Genomic DNA, 23,878 nt, shown 5'->3' with positions numbered 1-23,878 from the left:
AGATCTCCTCTAGAGCAGTGATGTTTTGGGGCTGTTGCTGGGCAACACAGACTTTCAACTCCCTCCAAAGATTTTCTATGGGGTTGAGATCTTGAGACTGGCTAGGCCACTCCAGGACCTTGAAATGCTTCTTACGAAGCCACTCCTTCATTGCCCGGGCGGTGTGTTTGGGATCATTGTCATGCTGAAAGACCCAGCCACGTTTTATCTTCAATGCCCTTGCTGATGTTAGGCTTTGTTACTTTGGTCCCAGCTCTCTGCAGGTCATTCACTAGGTCCCCCCGTGTGGTCCTGGGATTTTTGCTCACCGTTCTTGTGATCATTTTGACCCCACGGGGTGAGATCTTGCGTGGAGCTCCAGATTGAGGGAGATTATCAGTGGTCTTTTATGTCTTCCATTTCCTAATAATTGCTCCCACAGTTGATTTCTTCAAACCAAGCTGCTTACCTATTGCAGATTCAGTCTTCTCAGCCTGGTGCAGGTCTACAATTTTGTTTCTGGTGTCCTTTGACAGCTCTTTGGTCTTGGCCATAGTGGAGTTTGGAGTGTGACTGTTTGAGGTTGTGGACAGGTGTCTTTTATACTGATAACAAGTTCAAACAGGTAACAAGTGGAGGACAGAGGAGCCTATTAAAGAAGAAGTTACAGGTCTGTGAGAGCCAGAAATCTTGCTTGTTTGTAGGTGACCAAATACTTATTTTCCACCATAATTTGCAAATAAATTCATTAAAAATCCTACAATGTGATTTTCTGGATTGTTTTTCTCATTTTGTCTGTCATAGTTGAAGTGTACCTATGATGAAAATGACAGGCCTCTCTCATCTTTTTAAGTGGGAGAACTTGCACAATTGGTGGCCGACTAAATACTTTTTTGCCCCACTGTATATGGATATATATATTTTAAATGATGCAGACAATTACATTGATGGAAGCAACTATCTTTCCGCAATATTAAGCTGATCCACCCCTAAAAAAAATAAAACATTATTGTGCACAGACAACAGCACAAAGGGCAAGCAGGTAGAGACAACACATCACGCAAAGCAGCCACAACTTCACTAAGAGTGTCCATGATTGAGTCTTTGAATGAAGCGATTGAGTTAAAACAGTCCAGTTTGAGTGTTTGTTGCAGCTCGTTACAGTCGCTAGCTGCAGCGAACTGAAAAGAGCAGCGACTCAGGGATGTAGGTACTTTGGGGACTGTAATATTTGTGTTGTGGAGAAATGACCAGGCAGGAGACAGGAGTACAGTTAGTTTTCGTTTAGTCAAAACCCCTCGTGCTCTACAGTTCCCGGCACCCTAGTGCGCATGTGCATTTTCTATTAGGTGTAGTAACGTAACACTGCCGTAATACATTACTGCTTAGTAACAGCATAGTAACTAATATAAAGAGATGTAGATCCCAGATACTACAGGGACCTTTAGCAGAATGTCACAGGCAGAACGGGTGTTATATGTGGAGGATGAGGGCTGCAGTAGGTATCTCAGGTAGGGGGGAGTGAGGCCTAAGAGGGTTTTATAAATAAGCATGGGTGGGTCTTGCGACGGGTACAAAGAAATGACCAGTTTACAGAAGAGTAATGTGATGTGTTCTATAAGGAGCATTGGTGGCAAATTTGATGCCCGAATGGTAAAGAACATCTAGCTGCTCTAGAGCACCCTTACCTGACGATCTATAAATTATGTCTCCGTAATCTAGCATGGGTAGGATGGTCATCTGAATCAGGGTTAGTTTCAGATTATGGAATGTTGAAAGGATGGATAATAAAGTGGATATTAAATCAAATGTATTGGTCCATGTTCCAGTTGCATAAGTAATCAGACTATGATTTACAAAATAAAGTAATGATTTGGATATGTGCCCAACGAGTGTTGCCAGCACAACAATCTTTGACATCAAGTTTGAGTTGAGTCACATAAAAGGAATGATTAGATTGGACGGTGCCAAGATGGCTGCTTGAACAGACGCTTTTTTACCGAGCTCCGTACCAAACTTCAGAAAGATTGTGAAAAATTTAAATTAAAAAAAGTTTAGTCATTATTATCTTTATTTGTTCAAGATATAAGACCTTTCCTGTGACTGGAATGATAATTGGATCATTTATTTCAGCATGTCCATGACAAAAAAAGAAAGGAAAAAGTTAGCCGTTCTATTGCTAATCAACAAGAGAGAAACGTGCTTTTAGACAACTGCCATAACTACACTTGGCCTATGGATAATATCATGCTTTCGAATGCTGAAGATGACGAATTCCCCTCTTTACCGGTTACTCCGTGCAAACCTCCACCCTCCAAAAAACCCAACATGAACTCTGACATCGTGGCTACTCTCTCCTTACTCATCAACTCCAGGTGTGATGCCATTGAGAAAATGGTAGGCGCGAACACCATGGTTATCGAAGGCTTGAAAAAGACTGTGGAGTTTGCATGTGGTGAAATGAATGATGTGAAAACGAGAGTGGCAAAAGTTGAAAAAAATGTGGAAAGGGTGGAAAAGAATAACAATAATGTGGAAAGGGTGGAAAAGAATAACAATGTCTACCATAGACATCTCAATGATCTGGAACAATACACAAGAAAATGGAACCTGAGACTCTACGGCTTGCCAGAGGTGGAGAAGGAAGATGTGCGAGGAGAGGCTATCCGTATCTGCCAAGAAGTTTTGCCTGCAGAGAAGAACAAAGTTGGTGATACCATCGACGTTGTACATCGCCTCGGCAAGAAGCAACAGCAAAGCGATTCAAGACCCAGGGGTATCATCATCCTATTCACTACCAGATTCTACAGGGATGCTGTCTGGAAATCTGCTAGGAAGAACGCCTTCCTTCAGAGCCATGGTATGCGTTTCGCCGAGCATCTCAGCCCGGAAGACATAGAAAGAAGGAACAAGTTGTGGCCAACGATCAAGATAGCACGAAGTGAGGGGAAGGCTGCTTACTTCGGAGGATGAGGTTTCATCAACGGTTCAGAAATCCATATTCCTCCCTAAAATCTCACCAGAAGGAACAGGTTGATGGTTTCAGCCATGGTATTCTCATTTTCCTTATGTGGTTAACCTAACAAGAATCAGGTGACTATTTTACAGGAATACTCAGGTATTTCAATTCATTAGTTTGTTCTTGTATGACCAGAAGTCATATTTTGTTTACAAACTTACGAAGAAGATTGAAAGCTGAATTTATGTTTTATGTATACAGTAACTAAGATGCTGTTTTAAATGGCATACAGGTCTGCTCTGACTTTACACGGTATTGTTCTATTTAGTTATTAATACTTATTTCCAAAAAAGGTCTTAGGAACGTTTATATGTAAAACATTTTGTTATTCAATTATTTTATGATCAGTTTTCATATGTACTTAATATAGTAGGTACCCTTTTATTTAAATTATTATTTGTTGTTTTATTTCTCAGAATAGTTCCTGATTACACTAAAGAGGGTTTTTAGTCTCTCTTACTACAAGAACCCTTGGTTTGGTCTTGAACATAATTTCCAGTTGAGTTGAATTTCAAAGGTTATGGAATAAGCTATTTTCACTTTAAATTGACTTAAATGGTGCAGAACTCGGTCCCTTATCGTTTACGTTCACTGCTCCTACGTCTTTGACTCATCCAACTACAGTTTATACTTTTATATAATCTTTGTTGTTTTGTCTTTGTCTATATTATCTCTTAATGCTAGGGGGTTACGAAACAATGTGAAGTGCAAGGCCTTATTTTTATTTGCTAAACAATTTCGAACAGATTTTTGCTTTTTTCAAGAGTCTCACTCAATTTCTGCTGATGCCAACTTCTGGAGGTCAAAGTGGGGCAACGATATTTGGCTTTCCCATGGATCTGAACGCTCTGCTGGTGTCACTACAATGAAAAATACCTTTGGTGGTAATATTCTACACTCGGAAAGTGACCCCTTTGGTCACTTTATTTGTCTTGTGATCAGTTACAATGACATTACACTCATTACTGTAAACTTCTACGGGTACAACACCAAACATGAGAATGATGAGTTGCTTGAATCTACAGAGAAACATATACTTCATTGGTTATCTAAATTTCCCAATTCGTTATTATTGATAGGAGGGGACTTTAACATTACAATAGATAATTCAACTGATAGATGGCCCCCAGGTAGGCCAACCAATCAGAATTTGGGTTTAATACTTTTTATGGAAAAGTTTGATCTTACTGATATATGGAGAGAGAGGTTTCCGGACGAAAGATCATTCACTTGGAGTAACAAAACAGGCTCCAGACAATCCAGAATAGATTTTTGGCTTATATCCAAATGTATTGATAGTGAGTGTGTTACTACAAATATTTGTACTACTCCCCTCACAGACCATAAGGCTATTTACATTGATATCAAAATATTTACCCCTGATACGAACCTTGGTAGAGCATCCTACTGGAAGCTAAATAGCTCATTATTAAATAATGATATAGTTACATTTGAGGTTAAAGATCTGCTCTCACACTTTTGGGAAAAGGCTTGTGAAGAAAAATCTTATTGCAAGAACTGGGAGCTCTTTAAATTTGAGGTGTCCAAATATCTTAGAAAATATGGTAGTAATCTTGCTAAGACCAGAAGAGCTGAGGAGGAAAAGGTGATCATTAAGATAACTTCCCTTTCTCAGAGGTCCCCAGCTGACCTCTTGGGGGAGGAGAAGATGGAACTAATTGAGTTACAAAATAAACTGGATAATATATATAAATTAAAAGCAGAAGGAGCCTTTATTAGATCTAGGAAAAAATGGATTGAGGAGGGAGAACAGAATTCATCCTATTTCTTTAGACTTGAGAAATTTCACTCTAAAAATAACACTATCCATAAGTTAAACATTGATGGTGTTATTACAGATGACCAAAACTTAATCGCTAAATACTGCAGCAATTTTTACAGAAAATTGTATAGCTCTACGTACTGTCAGGAATCCACAGATATGTTTTTTAACTCACTGAATAATGTTCACTCTATCAGTGATATAGAATCTAAACAGTGTGATGAACCCATCAAAGTTGAAGAGATTATAGAATCTATCAAACATCTAAAGAACAATAAATCACCAGGTGTTGATGGAATTACATCAGAATTTTACAAATTATTTTCTGAACAAGTAGCTCCCTTCCTATTTGAAGTCTTTTTAGAGAGTATTAAAAACAATGTTATCCCTCCTACAATGAGTCAGGGGTTAATAACACTGATACCTAAGCCTAAAAAGAAGTGCTGCTCAACGATAACTGGCGTCCAATTTGTCTTCTTAATAATGACTATAAGATATTAGCCTCACTACTTGCAAAAATAATTAAAGAAGTCCTGGATGCAATCATTGATGAAACACAGTCTGGCTTCATGAGGAACAGACATATTTCTAACAATGTCAGACTAGTATTAGACGTACTTGACTACTCAGACCTAATAACTGAGGATAGCTTCATATTATTTTTAGATTTTTATAAAGCATTTGACACAGTAGAGCATCAGTTTCTCTTCCACTCCCTTGAGAGACTTGGCTTTGGGGATTTTTTCTGTAAGGCTATTAAGACTCTCTATGAAAATGGTAACAGCTCTATCAAATTGAAATATGGCACCTCACCTAGATTGGAGTTAAAGAGAGGAATTAGGCAAGGTTGTCCTATCTCTCCGTACCTGTTTTTATTAATCACCCAACTTCTTGCAAATTCTTTAAATAATAGTCCTGTACAAGGTATTTCCATAGCTGGTAAAGAAATTATTATAAGCCAGCTGGCTGACGATACTACACTTTTTCTGAAAGACGCTAACCAAATTCCCATATCGATCAATGTGATACAATCCTTTTCCAAAGCGTCTGGTCTATATCTTAACATTAAGAAATGTGAACTCATGGCTGTCAAAGATTGTGTGACACCTTCATATTATGGTATTCCAGTAAAAGAAGAACTTACATATTTAGGCATAACCATTACAAAGGATCATGTCTAGAGGCTTACTAAATTTTAACCCTCTTATTAAAAAAAAACCAGAAGAAACTAAATCAATGGCTACAGAGGGACTTATCTTTAAAAGGTAGAGTCCTAATAACCAAGGCTGAAGGTATCTCTAGACTAACATATGGTGCTCTATCTTTATATCTTGACCGTAAAATAAGCAAGGAGATAGACCAGATGCTTTTCAACTTTCTTTGGAGAAACCGTACCCATTACATTAGGAAAACTGTTGTAATGAACACTTATGAGAATGGTGGACTGAATTTTCTGGATTTTACTACTTTAAATAATACTTTCAAGATCAATTGGATAAAACAATTCCTAAGAAGACCCACTTCTATCTGGAATTTTATTCCTCATCATGTCTTCTCTACTTTTGGTGGCCTTAACTTCATGTTGTTTTGCAATTATAATATTGACAAAGTTCCAGTGAAACTTTCTGCTTTTCATCGGCAGGTTTTCTTGTCATGGTCCTTAATTTATGAAAACAATTTTTCTCCACACAGATATTATATATGGAATAATCGGGATATATTGTATAAAAATACCTCTCTGTTTTTAGAATATTGGTTCAGAAATAATATCCTATTGGTGAGCCAACTGGTAAATGCAGAGGGTCTTTTACTCAGTTATAAAGAATTCTTAGCACTTTACAAGGTCCCTGTTACACCTAAAGATTTTGCAATTGTTTTAGATGCCATTCCCTCAGGTGTTGCTATGTTATTCAGGAACATGTCAAGACCTGACCCTACCTTCTATTGACCCTGTTGACTCATCAGTAGGAAAGATTTGTTTCTCTTTTGGTCCATTCAACAACAGAGCGATACGATCCTTGTTTCAGCAGGATGTTGTATCTATACCTTATGTCATGCCTTATTGGAATGGATTTATTGATAATATCTGTTGGAAAAAAGTTTGGATGTTGCCACACATACCTACTTGTTAACAAAATTAAGGAAGTTTCCTTTAAAATTATTCATAAATATTATCCTGCCAACCACTATATGAAGAAGTTTAAGGAAAACATCAACTCCAATTGCTCCTTTTGTAATGACCACCCAGAAACAGTTGTGCATCTTTTTTGGCATTGTATGCATGTAAGAAAACTGTGGCAAGACATCAGTAGGTTTATAATTGAACACATTTATGAAGATTTTACACTATTGTGGAGAGATGTACTGTTTGGATTCTTTACATACAATAGAAATAAGCGGAATCATTTTTATGTAATTAATTTCATTATTCTTTTGGCCAAATTTCATATACACAAATGTAAATTTACAAACAGAAAACCACATTTTCGTACCCTACAAAAAGAAATTGAACTGTATTTTAAGACGGTTAAATGCTCTACTAACAAAAAGCTGTTAGAATTGTAAGTATATGCATGTCCCTTAAGGTCCTTGTGTAATTGTAATGTGATATTGTACCCCCTAGCGCGATTGTCCGTTGTTTGTAATCTATGTATGCTTGTGTTCCCTCATGTGCTGTATGTATTGATTTGTTGTTAATAAAAATAATAAATAAATAAATAAATAAAAAGAAGGAATGATTAGATTCCCTACCCCCTTCAAATAAGATTTTAGCTAAATATTTTCCTCACTACTGTTCTGGATGCATACAATGTATCTTTTTGAATGCAAGAAAATGAAGGAAAAAAAAATAGAATGAAGCATTCCAAATACTGGGTGGCATTGAACTTGAATGGCCCATCAGAGACCCCCTCTACAGATGTCTGATGACAACGTGTCTGATAGCATTTTGCCCCACAAGCGCAGTGCAGAATGGATGCAGAATGAGAAGCAATATTTTCAGATAGTACCTTATCCAGTGCACCACACGCTTTCCAGAAGGTTTCTCTCTGACAAGTAGCATTTAAAAAAAAATGAATTCATGAAGATTTGAAAGAGATGCTTTACTTGGAGGCGGTGAATTACTCACTTTGAGGAAGTGAGAGGAAAAAAAGTCGACTTGGTAAACTACTGTAGCTAGATCATTAGCCTGACATAATTTGAAGAAACGACAGCTTGCATGCTGTGTTTCTGTGGATCACGCTGACATGGAATTTCATCGTTTTCTGACCACCTACAGACAAAATATGGATAACTGCGCCTGCATCAACAAAAATGGAGAGGAAAACACACTTTGTTTTGGGGAGAGAACGAAGGACAAACACCGTTAACTAGGTAGCTTGCTACCCGATACCGAGCCTTGGATGTTGTCGTTTTGTCAGGATAGTTATCTAAAATATGAATAACGTTACAGCAGTGTGAAGCCCTGGTTTCATTGTATGTCGCTAGCTAGCTGGGGACACTAGCCAGCCACCTCACTAGCTAGTTAACTGGTAGCAAGCCAATTGCAAATGATTATTTCAGCTGGCTAGCGTACTTGTTAGCCTACTAGCTAGCTAGATGGTTTATTATTGGACAGAAGCCTATTACAGTAGCTAGGTATTGACTGCTGAACAGTGGCAGTCAATACAGCTGTCTGTTCAGTGTGTCAAGTTATTCTATAGTAAATACCTTATAGTACCTTATCTTAAATGGCACTGATAAGGATGTAGTGAGCTATCTACTCCATGGTGCAGCACAGCCAGGATTGTGCCAATTTATCAGATTTGACTGAACCTAGCTTGAAAGTGGTTGGCACTTCACCAAAAGGGCGATTACATGGTTTTAAACAGCATTCTACAAATGTTTGTGGAGAATTTCAGAGGAACATAACATAAAACTTGATTGACAGCACTGAAGTCCACCTCTTCGTTATGCGTCTTTCCTCCTTCCTGGCTGTATTCAGGCCTGCTTTCCCCCTTATCCTGGGGCTCTCTTTGGGATGCAGCCTGAGCCTGCTGATGGTCTCCTGGACCCAGGGAGACACATTTGACTCGTGTGGAGATGAACTGGGCAATAGGGGTCTCTTCCTGGGCAGCAATAGCGGAGACCCCCATGGGGACCAGAGAGGTGGTCCTGGGAATGAGGACTTCCAGCCACGCATCATACCATACCACAAAGACCCCAACAAACCACACAAGAAGGTCCTCAGGTGAGCATTTTGGGATGGATGCACAGAGAAATAACACATCCTAGCCTAACACTAGGTTTCAGAGATAAGAGTTTGCAAATGGGCAGGTTTTTCACTTCAAATGGATACCAAACAAAATCCATTGATTTCAAAGTTTAACAAACCATACAACTCTATGCACAATGATTACTTTTAACAATTTACACAGAGAATTCTACAAACACATTTATTGGAAGAAAGGTGCAGATGCAAAGTTTTGTAACACAATTTTGGTAAAATCTTCCTCTGTTTTTAATGTGACCACGTTATCCAAAAATTCTTAAATATCTTCTCCAAATTAAGATATAAAGTTGTCTGCAGAAGGAATGGGGTGTCAGCTATGACTTGACACCTTGAGTTTGAAAAAATCTCTAGGTTATTGAACTACAATAAGTGAAGTGGATTTACACCCAGTAACAGAATTGCCGTAACATCATTTTATCATGTGTCCCTGATCTATACTACACAGAAATGCATAATTATGGATATGAATGTCATTCTCTTCATGGTGATGTATCCTGAATAGGTACACACGTAGAAATATGCAATATCCTCCTTTATGCATATTTGGGTATTATTCTACACACTGGCTATTACTTTAATGAGCTCCGCCAACAAACAAGACCAAATTTGGTTGGTCTGGACCCGACCAATCATAGACGTTTATGTTTCACAAGTTTGGACATCAAAGTACAGCAAAGTCGAGTATAGTTCAGAAGAGTATAGTTCAGTACAGTGTACTCAACTCTAGTGTTCTCTACTTTGTACTGTACTCTACTCTCCTGACAATCTACTCTACTCAACTGTGCTGTACTTTGGAACTGTGTGGCGCAGCGGTCTAAGGCACTGCATCGCAGTGCTAGAGGCGTCACTACAGACCCGGGTTCCATCCCTGGATGTATCACAACTGGCTGTGATTGGGAGTCCCATAGGGCGGCATACTATTTTCCCAGCGTCGTCTCGGTTAGAGGAGGGTTTGGCCGGGGTAGGCGCTGAAATCCAGGGCAGACTGACCGATTTGATAACAGAATTTAGATTTTTAATGACTTAATAATTCATATACAAAATTGGTATCAGTAAAAACACTAACTAATTGATAGGTCTACCTTGATAGTTCTGTGAACTTTCATTGTCCTCCCTTCACATGAGGGAAAGATCTGTGGGTTTTTGGTAAAGGAATTTCAAGGCACAAGGCAATGTTTCTTAAACTTACAGAAGGCAGAAAAAAGTGTTTATATTAGTTGCCAGCGGTATTTACTTCTATATTATTGTTTTTGTAATACCTTTTAAGACTTTCTGGTAGATGTTTTCTAAGACCCCTTTTATCTGTTTGACAAATCAAAGAATTTAGCTTATTGCACATACATATATATATATATATATATTTTTAATCATTTTTTGTCATGCTCTTTCATTTGACATGCTCCTATGAACTTGACATGTTTGGACTCATGGATACTTCTACATGGAAATGACCAAAAGGAAGACACTGCTTAAAAATATATGCAGAGCTATTGGATCTCTTTTATGAAATCCTCTTTTATAACTGTTATAAAAAATAATGCACCCCAGTGCGAGGCATATGAGTGGTGTTTTCTGGGAACTAACGCTTATGCAACCCGCTAACATTGCCAAATTCGTCATTGATATGTGAATGACGCAAATCATGACTTTCGCCGCAGATGCATCACACGTTGTTTGAAAAGGAAGGCCTTTAAAGGCCACTGTCTGTTTGATTCTCACAGATTTTTGTTGTTTGTTCACCCATTTTTAAACGTCTTATCTGTTCGTACTGGGTCTAGACTACTCTGGTTGATATGACGTAGAATATGTCGGCCTACACTTTTAGGGAAAAGATACCATAATTTCTTAGGTTATATGAAAGTTGTTTAAAAAGGAAGGAGAAGAAAGAGATGGCCAATGCTATTAGACCTCTACTGACATTTCACCCCTTGATAAAGATTTGTTTAAAAAGCCCATGGGCAATTCCATGTAAAGAACCCTGGCTTGAGTACTAACGTGAAGTTCATAGGAGCCCATCAAATTTGGTGTCAATTGAAGTTCATAGGAGCCCATCAAATTTGGTGTCAAATGAAAGCTAAGAGTCTATATTTGTTTAGATGTGAAGTCCCCTGTTTTTGGGACCTGAGTGTTTCTGGTGCCGGTTCCGACCGACATTTTCGCATATAAATCAATATGTGGACACCATAGATCAAAATAGTTTGCATTGAGCGGTAGCCCTGATTCTCACAGACACAGGAGTATGTCTCTTCTGCCTGTGTGAAGCAGGATGTGAAATCCGATACCACTTGAAGCGGGGATGTCCCTCCTACCATTTCATTCTCTCTTCCTACTGTCCATCAGAACTCTACGTCACAGCCACTAGCAAAGCATATGTCTAGAATCCTTACATTGTAATGCAGCAGGAGGGAGTGGTTTTGTCACTGTAGCACATTCAAACATCGATTTATAGCCAGTAATCTAAAATAGTAGATTAATATGAGATGAAAGGCAAGTTCCTAACGAGTTCAGGAAGCCAAGCTATAGCTCAGTGAGATGTTCACTGTGATGGGGGCAGACGTTTTGATCAAGACGGACCTTTAGAAAATATGCACCTTATCTCTAACACTAAATATACGTACAGTACCAGTCAAAGGTTTGGACACACCTATTCATTCAAGGGTTTTTCTTATTTGATTTGTTTTACTATTTTTTACATTGTAGAATAATATTGAAGACATCACAACTATGAAATAACAATCATGTATAAAATAAATATTATGGAATAATGTAGTAACCAGAAAAGTGTTAAACAAATCCAAATATTTTTTATATTTGAGATTCTTCAAAGTAGCCACCCTTTGTCTTGATGACAGCTTCGCACACTCTTGGCATTCGCACACTCTTGGCATCAAACTCTGAGTGAACGACTCAAACTCCCCACCTCATGCTCTCCAAATGGATATTAGCTGTTAGGGCCGAGATGCATTGACATTTGTTCGCTACATGTCAGAGGATGCTATTCAGGAGGAAATTTTTTGGGGGGGGCTCACAATTCCCGAGCATGAAACGGCACATGGGATGTTCAGGGTGCTGCATGGCTATATTAACAAATAACAAGTAGCTCTAACTCCAAAAAGTTCTGGGACACTGTGAAGTCCATGGAGAACAAGAGCACCCCCTCACAGCTGCCCACTGCACTAAGGCTAGGGGGCCTTCCTGGCTACTCCAACCTCGGCCAACAGCTCACAAGCCTCCCCAGCTTCTCCTTTACTCAAATCCAGATAGCAGATGTTCTGAAAGAGCTGCAAAACCTGGACCCATACAAATCAGCTGGGCTTGACAATCTGGACCCTCTATTTCTGAAACTATCCGCCACCATTGTCGCAACCCCTATTACCAGCCTGTTCAACCTCTCTTTCGTATCATCTGAGATCCCCCAAGGATTGGAAAGCTGCCGCGGTTATCCCCCTCTTCAAAGGGGGAAACACCCTGGACCCAAACTGTTACAGACCTATATCCATCCTGCCCTGCCTATCTAAGGTCTTTGAAAGCCAAGTTAACAAACAGATCACCAACCATCTCGAATCCCACTGTACCTTCTCCGCTGTGCAATCCTGTTTCCGAGCCGGTCACGGGTGCACCTCAGCCACGCTCAAGGTACTAAACAATATCATAACCACCATCGATAAAAGACAGTACTGTGCAGCCGTCTTCATTGACCTGGCCAAGGCTTTTGACTCTGTCAATCACCATATTCTTATCGGCAAACTCAGTAGCCTCGGTTTTTCTAATGACTGCCTTGCCTGGTTCACCAACTACTTTGCAGACAGAGTTCAGTGTGTCAAATCGGAGGGCATGTTGTCCGGTTCTCAGGCAGTCTCTATGGGGGTGCCACAGGGTTAAATTCTTGGGCCGATTCATTTCTCTGTATATATCAAGATGTTGCTCTTGCTGCGGGCGATTCCCTGATCCACCTCTACGCAGACGACACCATTCTGTATACTTCTGGCCCTTCCTTGGACACTGTGCTATCTAACCTCCAAGCAGACACATCGATGGCTCTGAATGAACTTTATTTGACTCTTTACAAACTGGAATCCATTTATCCGGAGGTTGCAATCATTGTAGCTGGGGATTTTAACAAGGCTAACCTGAAAACAAGACTCCCTAAATTTTATCAGCATATCGATTGCGCAACCAGGGCTGGAAAAACCTTGGATCACTGCTATTCCAACTTCCGCGACGCATATAAGGCCCTGCCCCGCCCTCCTTTCGGAAAAGCTGACCACGACTCCATTTTGTTGATCCCTGCTTACAGACAGAAACTAAAACAAGAAGCTCCCGCGCTGAGGTCTGTTCAACGCTGGTCCGACCAATCTGATTCCACACTCCAAGATTGCTTCCATCACGTGGACTGGGATATGTTTCGTATTGCGTCAGACAACAACATTGACGAATACGCTGATTCGGTGAGCGAGTTCATAAGAACGTGCGTTGAAGATGTCGTTCCCATAGCAACGATTAAAACATTCCCAAACCAGAAACCTTGGATTGATGGCAGCATTCGCGTGAAACTGAAAGCCCGAACCACTGCTTTTAATCAGGGCAAGGTGACCGGAAACATGACCGAATACAAACAGTGTAACTATTCCCTCCGCAAGGCAATCAAACAAGCAAAGCGTCAGTATAGAGACAAAGTAGAATCTCAATTCAACGGCTCAGACACAAGAGGTATGTGGCAGGGTCTACAGTCAATCACGGATTACAAGAAGAAAACCAGCCCCGTCACGGACCAGGATGTCTTGCTCCCAGGCAGACTAAATAACTTTTTTGCCCGCTTTGAGGACAATACAGTGCCACTGACACGGCCCGCAACTAAAACATGCGGACTCTCCTTCACTGCAGCCGACGTGAGGAAAACATTTAAACGTGTCAACCCTCGCAAGGCTGCAGGCCCAGACGACATCCCCAGCCGCGCCCTCAGAGCATGCGCAGACCAGCTGGCTGGTGTGTTTACGGACATATTCAATCAATCCCTATCCCAGTCTGTTGTTCCCACATGCTTCAAGAGGGCCACCATTGTTCCTGTTCCCAAGAAAGCTAAGGTAACTGAGCTAAACGACTACCGCCCCGTAGCACTCACTTCCGTCATCATGAAGTGCTTTGAGAGACTAGTCAAGGACCATATCACCTCCACCCTACCTGACACCCTAGACCCACTCCAATTTGATTACCGCCCAAATAGGTCCACAGACGATGCAATCTCAACCACACTGCACACTGCCCTAACCCATCTGGACAAGAGGAATACCTATGTGAGAATGCTGTTCATCGACTACAGCTCGGCATTTAACACCATAGTGCCCTCCAAGCTCATCATCAAGCTCGAGACCCTGGGTCTTGACCCCGCCCTGTGCAACTGGGTACTGGACTTCCTGACGGGCCGCCCCCAGGTGGTGAGGGTAGGCAACAACATTTCCACCCCGCTGATCCTCAACACTGGGGCCCCACAAGGGTGCGTTCTGAGCCCTCTCCTGTACTCCCTGTTCACCCACGACTGCGTGGCCACGCACGCCTCCAACTCAGTCATCAAGTTTGCGGACGACACAACAGTGGTAGGCTTGATTACCAACAACGACGAGACGGCCTACAGGGAGGAGGTGAGGGCCCTCGGAGTGTGGTGTCAGGAAAATAACCTCACACTCAACGTCAACAAAACTGTGATGGAGAAAAAAAGGAGATGATTGTGGACTTCAGGAAACAGCAGAGGGAACACCCCCCTATCCACATCGATGGAACAGTAGTGGAGAGGGTAGTAAGTTTTAAGTTCCTCGGTGTACACATCACAGACAAACTGAATTGGTCCACCCACACAGACAGCATCGTGAAGAAGGCGCAGCAGCGCCTCTTCAACCTCAGGAGGCTGAAGAAATTCGGCTTGTCACCAAAAGCACTCACAAACTTCTACAGATGCACAATCGAGAGCATCCTGTCGGGCTGTATCACCGCCTGGTACGGCAACTGCTCCGCCAACAACCGTAAGGCTCTCCAGAGGGTAGTGAGGTCTGCACAACACATCACCGGGGGCAAACTACCTGCCCTCCAGGACACCTACACCACCCGATGTCACAGGAAGGCCATAAAGATCATCAAGGACAACAACCACCCGAGCCACTGCATGTTCACCCCGCTATCACCCAGAAGGCGAGGTCAGTACAGGTGCATCAAAGCTGGGACCGAGAGACTGAAAAACAGCTTCTATCTCAAGGCCATCAGACTGTTAAACAGCCACCACTAACATTGAGTGGCTGCTGCCAACACACTGACTCAACTCCAGCCACTTTAATAATGGGAATTGATGGGAAATGATGTAAAATATATCACTAGCCACTTTAAACAATGCTACCTAATATAATGTTCACATACCCTACATTATTCATCTCATATGTATATACTGTACTCTATATCATCTACTGCATCTTTATGTAATACATGTATCACTAGCCACTTTAAAACTATGCCACTTTGTTTACATACTCATCTCATATGTATATACTGCACTCAATACCATCTACTGTATGTTGCCTATGCCGCTCTGTACAATCACTCATTCATATATCTTTATGTACATATTCTTTATCCCCTTACACTTGTGTCTATAAGGTAGTAGCTAGATTACTTGTTGGTTATTACTGCATTGTCGGAATTAGAAGCACAAGCATTTCGCTACACTCGCATTAACATCTGCTAACCATGTGTATGTGACAAATAAAATTTGATTTGATTTTTAGAACTGGACCAGAGAGGACAACCCACCTCTCCAGTCTGTCCAAAAGGACATCATGGTAAACAGTGTTGAATGCAGCACTTAAATCCAAGAGTACAAGGACAGAGAGCTGTTTGGCATCTTTGTTGGAGCTAAGATAATTAACCACTTTAACTAAGGCTGTCTCTGTGCCTTGGGGGGCACGAAAACCAAATGGAACATTTTCAAAAATACAGTTGGCACTTAGCTGTTTGAAAATCAATTTCTCCAGAATTTTGTTTTAAGAAAGGAAGGTTGGAGATTAGCTTTTAGCAATTTTCAGTCAAAGACTAGATTACTTTTCTTCTGAAGGTGTTTCACCATAGCAGTTTGTAGTGCAGTGGGGAAAGTGCCCGTAAACAGGGAGAGATTAACAATAGCTTGCATTTCTTCAGATATGTAATAAAAAACTGTTTTGAAGAAGGGGTGGGGTAGGATCGAGAAGGCAGGTAAAAGACTTAAGTTGTGATACCACTTTCCTGAGCATGTCTGCGTCAACCAGGGGAAAGAACTCCACAGTGCCTTTGCGTGGTAGGCACATATCATCAAACTTCTCATCAGGTCTTGCTTGACTGATACTCAGCCTAATGTTTATTATCTTGTCTCTGGCATATGCTGCAAACTCATCACATTTAGATGTGGAGGAATGTTCACATAGGTTTGCGGGGTTAGGATTTATCAGGCCATCAATGGTTGAGAAGAGCACTCTCAAAATATTCTGATTATTAGTGCTCAAGTTAGGCTAATTTTTCTGTCAGGCATTTCTAGTTGTATATATTGAGTGTACAAAACGTTAAGGACACCTTTCTAATATTGAGCTGCACCCCTTTGGCCCTCAGAGCAGCCTCAATTTGTCAGGGACTGGACTGGACTGTCAAATCGTTCCACAGGGATGCTGTCCCATGTTGACTCCAGTTGGCTGGATGTCCTTTGGGTGGTGGACCATTCTTGATACACACGGGAAACTGTTGAGTGTGAAAAACTCAGAAGTGTTACAGTTCTTGACACAAACTGGTGTGCCTGGCATCTGCTCCTATACCCCGTTCAAAGGAACTTAAATATTTTGTCTGCCCATTCACTCTCTGAATGGCACACATACACAATCCATGTCTCGAACGTCTCAAGGCTTAAAAATCATCCTTTAACCTGTCTCCTCCCCTTCATCTGCACTGATTTTAAATGGATTTAACAAGTGACATCAATAAAGGATCATAGGTTTCACCTGGATTCACCTGGTCAGTCTATGTCATAGAAAGAGCAGGTGTCCTTAATGTTTTGTACACTGTGTATAGCCAAGTTGCTCTCTCAAAATATCAGTGGACCTGGAACTTTGACTTTCTCCACTTCTGCTCTGCCTTTCTGCAATTTCTCTTTAATTGATTTGTTTCCTCACTCATCCAAGGGGCTCTCCGTTTAGATGTGTCCCGTTTCAACCTTACTGGAGCTATGCCATCAATGGCCACCCTTACTTTGACATTAAAGTTATGAACTAAGTCATCACAAGAGGACGGCAGAATGGGTGATGCTGTATTGTTCATACACTCAATAACATCTGCAGCAACCTCAGAGGTAAGTTAGCGTTTCGTAGCCCTTTCCTGCAATTAATGACCTAAAGCGCCATCTTTGGCCTCATGGGTGGAATGTTATCAATATTTTCCATAATTAATAAAGATTATAAAATAAAACAACATCCAGTGTTTCTCTGTCAAACCCACTGGGGAGCCAGGCCCAGCCAATCAGAATGAATTTTTTCCCACAAAAGGGCTAGATTACAGACAGAAATACTTCTCAGTTTCATCAGCTGTCCGGGTAGCTGGGCCTGCAAGCGAAGAAGACAGATGTGAAGGTCCTGGGCTGGCATGGTTACATGTGGTCTGCGGTTGTGAGGCCGGTTGGACGTACTGCCAAATTCTCTAAAATTACGTTGGGGGGCGGCTTATGGTAGAGAAATTAACATTAAATTATCTGGCAACAGCTCTGGTGGAGATTCCTGCAGTCAGCATGCCAATTGCATGCTCACTCAACTTGAGCCATCTGTGGCATTGTGTTGTGTGACACAACTGCACATTTTAGTGGCCTTTTTTTGTCCCCAGCACAAGGTGCACCTGTGTATTGATCATGCGCTTTAATCAACTACTTGATATGCCACACCTGTCAGGTGGATGGATTATCTTGGCAAATGAGAAATGCTCACAAACAGAGAAATAAACTTTTTGTGCATATGAACATTTTTAAGAGATCTTTTATTTCAGCTTGTGAAATATGGGACCAACACTTTAGATGTTGCGTTTATTTTTGTTCCGTATATATAAATTGTAATATTGGGATAAACTCAAAATGTAGTACATTTCAACTCTACTTCTTTTAAGTCCATAGCCATGTGTGTAAGGTGTATACTTTTGTTTCAAATTAGATCTGTGTAAGACTACCAAGAATCACTCTGTAACCCTGATTTAGCCCACTGCAGTAAAAATGAATAATGCGTTTAGTTTTACCCTGTGCTATGGGCAACAAGGTAGTAAAACATACACCGTGGTGATCAAATAAAGCAACATCAATAATAGAGTATTTGTCAATAGAAAGCCCATTGGTAATAACCAGGTCCAGAGTGTGGCAGCGGTTATGGATGAGCCCAGTAACATGTTGGATAAAGTCCATAGAGCTCAAAAGATTAATATGTTCAATGGCCTTGGAGTCAGTATCTTTGTCAACATGAATATTAAAATCGCTCAACACAATGAGTGTATCATAGTTCAAGGACAATAGACAATAGCTCAGAGAAATCAGTAAAGAATGTGGGGCAGTGCTATACAGGGGTATAGCTCACCAAAGATGAGAGTGTAGGTCAGTACTGTACAGTAGAGTTTAGTACAGTAGAGCACACTACATGAGTACAGTATAATGTACTGCACTGTGCTGTATTGAGATGTCCAAACTTGTGAAACAGATTGGTACAAATGTGGTCTTTTTTGGGGGTGGAGCTCATTAGAATAATAGCCAGTGTGTTGAAAGGGGATACCTAGTCAGTTGTACAACTGAATGCTTTCAACTCAAATGTGTCTTCTGCATTTAACCCAACCCCTCTGAATCAGAGATACTTTTGTGTACCTATTCAGGATGCATCACCATGAAGATAATTAAATTTATAATGATGCATTTCTGTGTAGGACATATCAGGGATCCATGATGTCATTCTGTTACCGGGTGTTAATCCACTTCAATAAGCATAATATGTTTTCAAACTCAAGGTGTCATGTCATAGCTGACACCCCACTCTTTGTGCAGACATCTTTGAATCATAATTTTGGTTAAATGTAGTCTCTTAAACGGAGGGAGTTTTTACCATCATTCTGTTACCAAATTTTACATCTGCATTGTATTTTTGTCAAATGTTCCGTAGAAATTGTGCATTATGTATGGTTTGTTTAACTTTGAAATCAATGATTTTTGTTTGCCATTCTTTAAGTATCCAAAAACTCTGATTCTCAGCATCACTCTGTTACTGTGGAATTGACCCCATACAGTTTGATAATCCTACGGTCCTACTAATCGCTGCTCTCCGAATCACCTCTTAAAGCGGATTATTGGCCTGGATAGTTATAATTAGCCAGTTAACCTAGAGGGTCTGAAGAGACCACCATTCGAACGGTCTGTTTTCAGTCAGTCATGGGACAGAATGATTACATTTTATTGAAGTGTCTTCTTTTATGAAAGGCTTAACCTTAACTGTATTTTGATACCTCTTGAATATGACTATGATCTCCTTTGGTCATAGCCTAAATCCTTACATTTTGCAGATGGTGAGAGTTAAGTCTACACTGTAAAGTTCAGCAATGATATCCAATCCCAGTACCTAGCCATCTGGACAAGAATGGACACTAGGTGCATTCAAGACTTACATTCACCTTGACAGTCATTTACCAGACGTTTTTAAACCAACTTTACTTATAACAAGTGCATTTTTAAGTAGAAAAAATAACATTGTAACAAATTTTTATTAGCATATTGTTAAATAGTACATTAGTAAATGCATAGTAAATCACTCTAAGACGGGGCCTGTTCCTTATTTCATCTATGTAATAAAATAAATCACCCAGCTCCGCTCAGTAATGAGTGAGTTTGATTTGAAACAGTGAATGTCCCTCTGAACGCCTCCTCTGTGATCAGGACGCGCTACATCCACACGGAGCTGGGCATCCGAGAGCGCCTCCTGGTGGGCGTGCTGACCTCGCGGGCCACCCTCAACACGCTGGCAGTGGCGGTGAACCGCACCGTGGCCCACCACTTCCACCGCACCTTCTTCTTCACGGGCCTGCGCAGCTCCAAGGTCCCCCACGGCATGACGGTGGTGGCCCACGGCGACGACCGGCCCGTGTGGCTGATGTACGAGACGGTACGCTACTTGCACCAGCACTATGGCTTGGACTACGACTGGTTTTTCCTGGCCCAGGACGACACCTACATGCAGGCCGAGAGGCTGGCCGAGCTGGTGGGCCACCTCAGCATGGGACAGGACCTCTACATGGGCCGGTCAGAGGAGTTCATCGGTGGGGAAGAGAGGGCCAGGTACTGCCACGGGGGTTATGGCTACTTGCTCTCCCGCAGCCTGCTGGCCCGCCTGCAGCCCCACCTGGACACCTGCCGCAACGACATCCTCAGCGTCAGGCCTGACGAATGGCTTGGGCGCTGCATCATCGACTACCTGGGTCTGAGCTGTGTGGAGGTACACCAGGTAAAACACACAGCTAAGACATCATTATTATAAAACATGTCTATAGAGTTGTTCAATAACGATTACCAGTCTTTTATCAATGCTATGTCATCATGATTTACAGTACTTTGACTACACCCATCAGTTGTCTTACCTGCGGGATGGCTAACATTTCCTTCCCCGCTGTTTGCATGTTACTTACAGGACATGACATATCGCTCCTTTGAGCTGGGGAAAAAAGCAGACCCAGAGCGAGAGGACAGTGCCCAGTTTAAGAATGCCTTCACAGTCCACCCTGTGTCAGAGCCCAGCCTCATGTACCGCCTGCACAAACGCTTCAGCCAGATCGAACTGGACTGGACCTACCTACAGATACAGCAGCTGCAGGTTGATTTTGTTTAATGCTATCAGATGGGCTTTCTGTATGGTTCTGGCTGTTTGAGGAGTCAGCACTGGTGTTGGTTTGACTGGTTACGGGTCCAGTGTGCAAATGTTCAGTTTTCCTACATTTTTTTTTTTTTTTAAATTTTACCTTTATTTAACCAGGCAAGTCAGTTAAGAACACACTTATTTTCAATGACGGCCTGGGAACAGTGGGTTAACTGCCTGTTCAGGGGCAGAACGACAGATTTGTACCTTGTCAGCTCGGGGGTTTGAACTCGCAACCTTCCGGTTACTAGTCCAACGCTCTAACCACTAGGCTACGCTGCCGGCAGCCTCACCAATTTCTTCAAAAATCTACACCTGGGCAGATATTTCTGTCTGACCCAATATTTAGGCATTTAACAGTGACCAAACCGTTTTGTGAGGATGTGATGTTTGAAATTCCGACATCAACTCATTCTAAATGTACCTGCTAATGTCATTTTGTAAACAATCCGTCAGTTTAAAAGTGTGAACTTTGTAAATCAATTCAATACAACTTTACTTATCCACTCGGGCAATTAAGAATCAAATCACGCAAAGTCCTCCACGTAGAAAATAGCCTACAGTATACAACAAGCATCACATGATTCCCTAACACAATACACCCCTCATACAATAAATACATATACAATATAATACGCTTAAAATAAGCTTTGAGAGACGCTGATCAAGGAGAATGTCAACCCATTACAGTTAAACCTTGAATCAACTACCCTCAAAAGTGTTGATATAGTATTGAAGAAATAAATATTTTAAGATGCTTTTGATACATGTAAACACAGTTGTGTCTTTTGTCCAGGTCCAGATCAACAACCTGAGTGAGTTGACCCCAGAGGGTAAGGTGGGGGCCATCTGGCCAATCGGGGTCAATCCTTCCTTCATGCCAAAGACTCGTTTCGAGGTCATCAACTGGGAGTACTTCACAGAGGAGCACATCTACTCATGCTCCGACAACGCCCCCAAGTGTGAACTGCATGGCGCCAACTGGGCTGACGTGAGCGCCGTGCTGGAGACGGCCGTGAAGCACCTCAACGAGCACTACCAGCCCCAGCTGCGCTTCAAGAAACGCCACCTGCTCAACGGCTACCGGCGCTTCGACCCCACCCGGGGCATGGAGTACGTGCTGGACCTGGCCCTGGAAGCCTTCACACAGAAAGGTCACAGCCAGGTGATTGCCAAGCGGGTCAGCCTGCTCCGCCCCCTCAGCACCATTGAGATCATCCCCATGCCCTATGTGACGGAGGCCACCCAGGTGCAGGTCATCCTGCCCGTCACGGCCCGCGAGCAGGACTTTGTGGGTAACTTCCTGGACATGTATGCGATGAACACGCTGGACACGCACGACAATGTCCTGCTCACCTTCCTGTTTGTCTACAACCCCTTTGATGCCCAGCGCGTCAGCCAGTCGGACGTGTTCGCCGGCATCAAGGCCATGATCGGAGAGGTGGAGAAGCGCTACGGCGACGTGAGGATCCCCTGGATCAGCGTGAAGACGGAGGTGCCCTCGCAGGTCAAGCTGATGGACATAATCTCCAAGAAGCACCCGGTGGACACGCTCTTCTTCCTGGCCTCGGTGTGGACCGAGGTCAACGCCGACTTCCTTAACCGCTGCCGCATGAACGCCATCAGCAACTGGCAGGTGTTCTTCCCCACCCACTTCCAGGAGTTCAGCCAGACCATCTTGTACCGCGACCAGCAGACCATGGCCTCCTTCCCGGCCGAGGCCCTGCGTGACGGACGCTTCGACCGCCACGTCTTCGAGGAGGCATGCTTCTACAACACCGACTACATGGCGTCGCGCACCAAGATGGCCGCTGACATCCTGGACAACGACGAGCTGCTGGAGAGCATGGACGTGTACGAGATCTTCGTGCGCTACTCGGGCTTGCACGTGTTCCGGGCGGTGGAGCCGGCGCTAGTGCAGAAGTACGTGCGGCGGGCGTGCAACCCGCGCTTCAGCGAGGACATCTACCACCGCTGTGTGCTCAGTAACCTGGAGGGCCTGGCCTCGCGGTCGCACCTAGCCATGGCCCTGTTTGAGCAGGAGCAGGCCAACAGCACTTAGGGGGTCTAGTGGTACTTTTCCACTGAAGCACTGGTGTCACTCCAGGCTTTTTTCAGGGACAGGCCTCAGAAGGCAACATCTTTGGGCCAAACACTGGTGCAAAGCCTGACAGTGGAAATGCACCATAGGTTTACCATGTAGAATGACTTGATACCTTTGGCCTTCTTTATGAACCTGAACCACACCGCCTAGACTTTTGGACGAGGCATATTATGGGATGTTGAATCTCCAAACGGATCCCTAAGGACCAAGAACCCATGTGCAATCTTAGGCCTGTAAAGACTGATGTTACAACGTGTGTTCCTGCAAACTGCGTGCAGGCTGGCAGAACTCTGTGCTTTCACCCCAATGGTAGCTTCTATCGGTAGGTGATGAATGAACAATGAGCCTTGAGAAAACCGGCATGAGCCATATGTCTTCCTTCATGGCTGTGCTGAATTATGATTCTAATACTGGATTTAAAGAGAAGCCATTGAGTGTCTGTGTATTTTCTTTCATTTGACACGTAGTTTTCTTAGTATGTTTATCCCATAGAGAGTGTGGTTTGTTTCATTCCCTAGACAGATAGGGTCTGTTTTTTTTCTACGGATATTAAAGGCAGATGTCGCTTCTGGACTCTTTTCTGATGTTATTTTGGAATCACAGACTTAGCTATTTCCTTTGCTAGCTACAGTATCTTATGTGCAGTTCAATGTTTGTTTGAAACACAGTCGTCGTACCGTGGGGTCTCAATTAGAGAAGACAAAACAGAACAGCTTGTTTTTGAGACCTACGGCCACATGACAACGGCAGCTGTTTTTCACTGAGTGAGGAGTGAAGCATACTTGGCAAGTGAAGATCA

General features: G+C 42.3%; 2 protein-coding genes across 3 annotated transcripts; both read left to right on the top strand.

The window, feature by feature from the left end:
* The first annotated feature begins 1,965 nt into the window (after positions 1–1,965).
* On the top strand, positions 1,966–3,071 carry si:ch211-196c10.15. The gene is made up of 2 exons (XM_042298604.1): positions 1,966–2,490; positions 2,521–3,071. Exons 1-2 carry the CDS (start codon positions 2,215–2,217, stop codon positions 2,950–2,952), a joined length of 708 nt encoding a protein of 235 aa, XP_042154538.1. The 5' UTR covers positions 1,966–2,214; the 3' UTR covers positions 2,953–3,071.
* A 4,648-nt stretch (positions 3,072–7,719) lies between these two features.
* Positions 7,720–23,652, top strand: LOC112215687 (chondroitin sulfate glucuronyltransferase). 2 transcript variants are annotated; one of them, XM_024374943.2, is made up of 5 exons: positions 7,720–8,153; positions 8,764–9,009; positions 20,003–20,567; positions 20,751–20,933; positions 21,772–23,652. In XM_024374943.2, exons 2-5 carry the CDS (start codon positions 8,819–8,821, stop codon positions 23,035–23,037), a joined length of 2,205 nt encoding a protein of 734 aa, XP_024230711.1. In that variant the 5' UTR covers positions 7,720–8,153; positions 8,764–8,818; the 3' UTR covers positions 23,038–23,652. The 2 variants fall into 2 exon arrangements, with proteins under 2 accessions (XP_024230711.1, XP_024230710.1); XM_024374942.2 differs by having other exon boundaries at positions 7,720–9,009.
* Positions 23,653–23,878: the final 226 nt, after the last annotated feature.

The sequence above is a fragment of the Oncorhynchus tshawytscha genome, linkage group LG16, assembly GCF_018296145.1.
Source record: "Oncorhynchus tshawytscha isolate Ot180627B linkage group LG16, Otsh_v2.0, whole genome shotgun sequence".
Taxonomy (NCBI): domain Eukaryota; kingdom Metazoa; phylum Chordata; class Actinopteri; order Salmoniformes; family Salmonidae; genus Oncorhynchus; species Oncorhynchus tshawytscha.
Note: the sequence above shows the minus strand (reverse complement) of the source record. Positions and strands in the feature narration are given on the sequence as shown.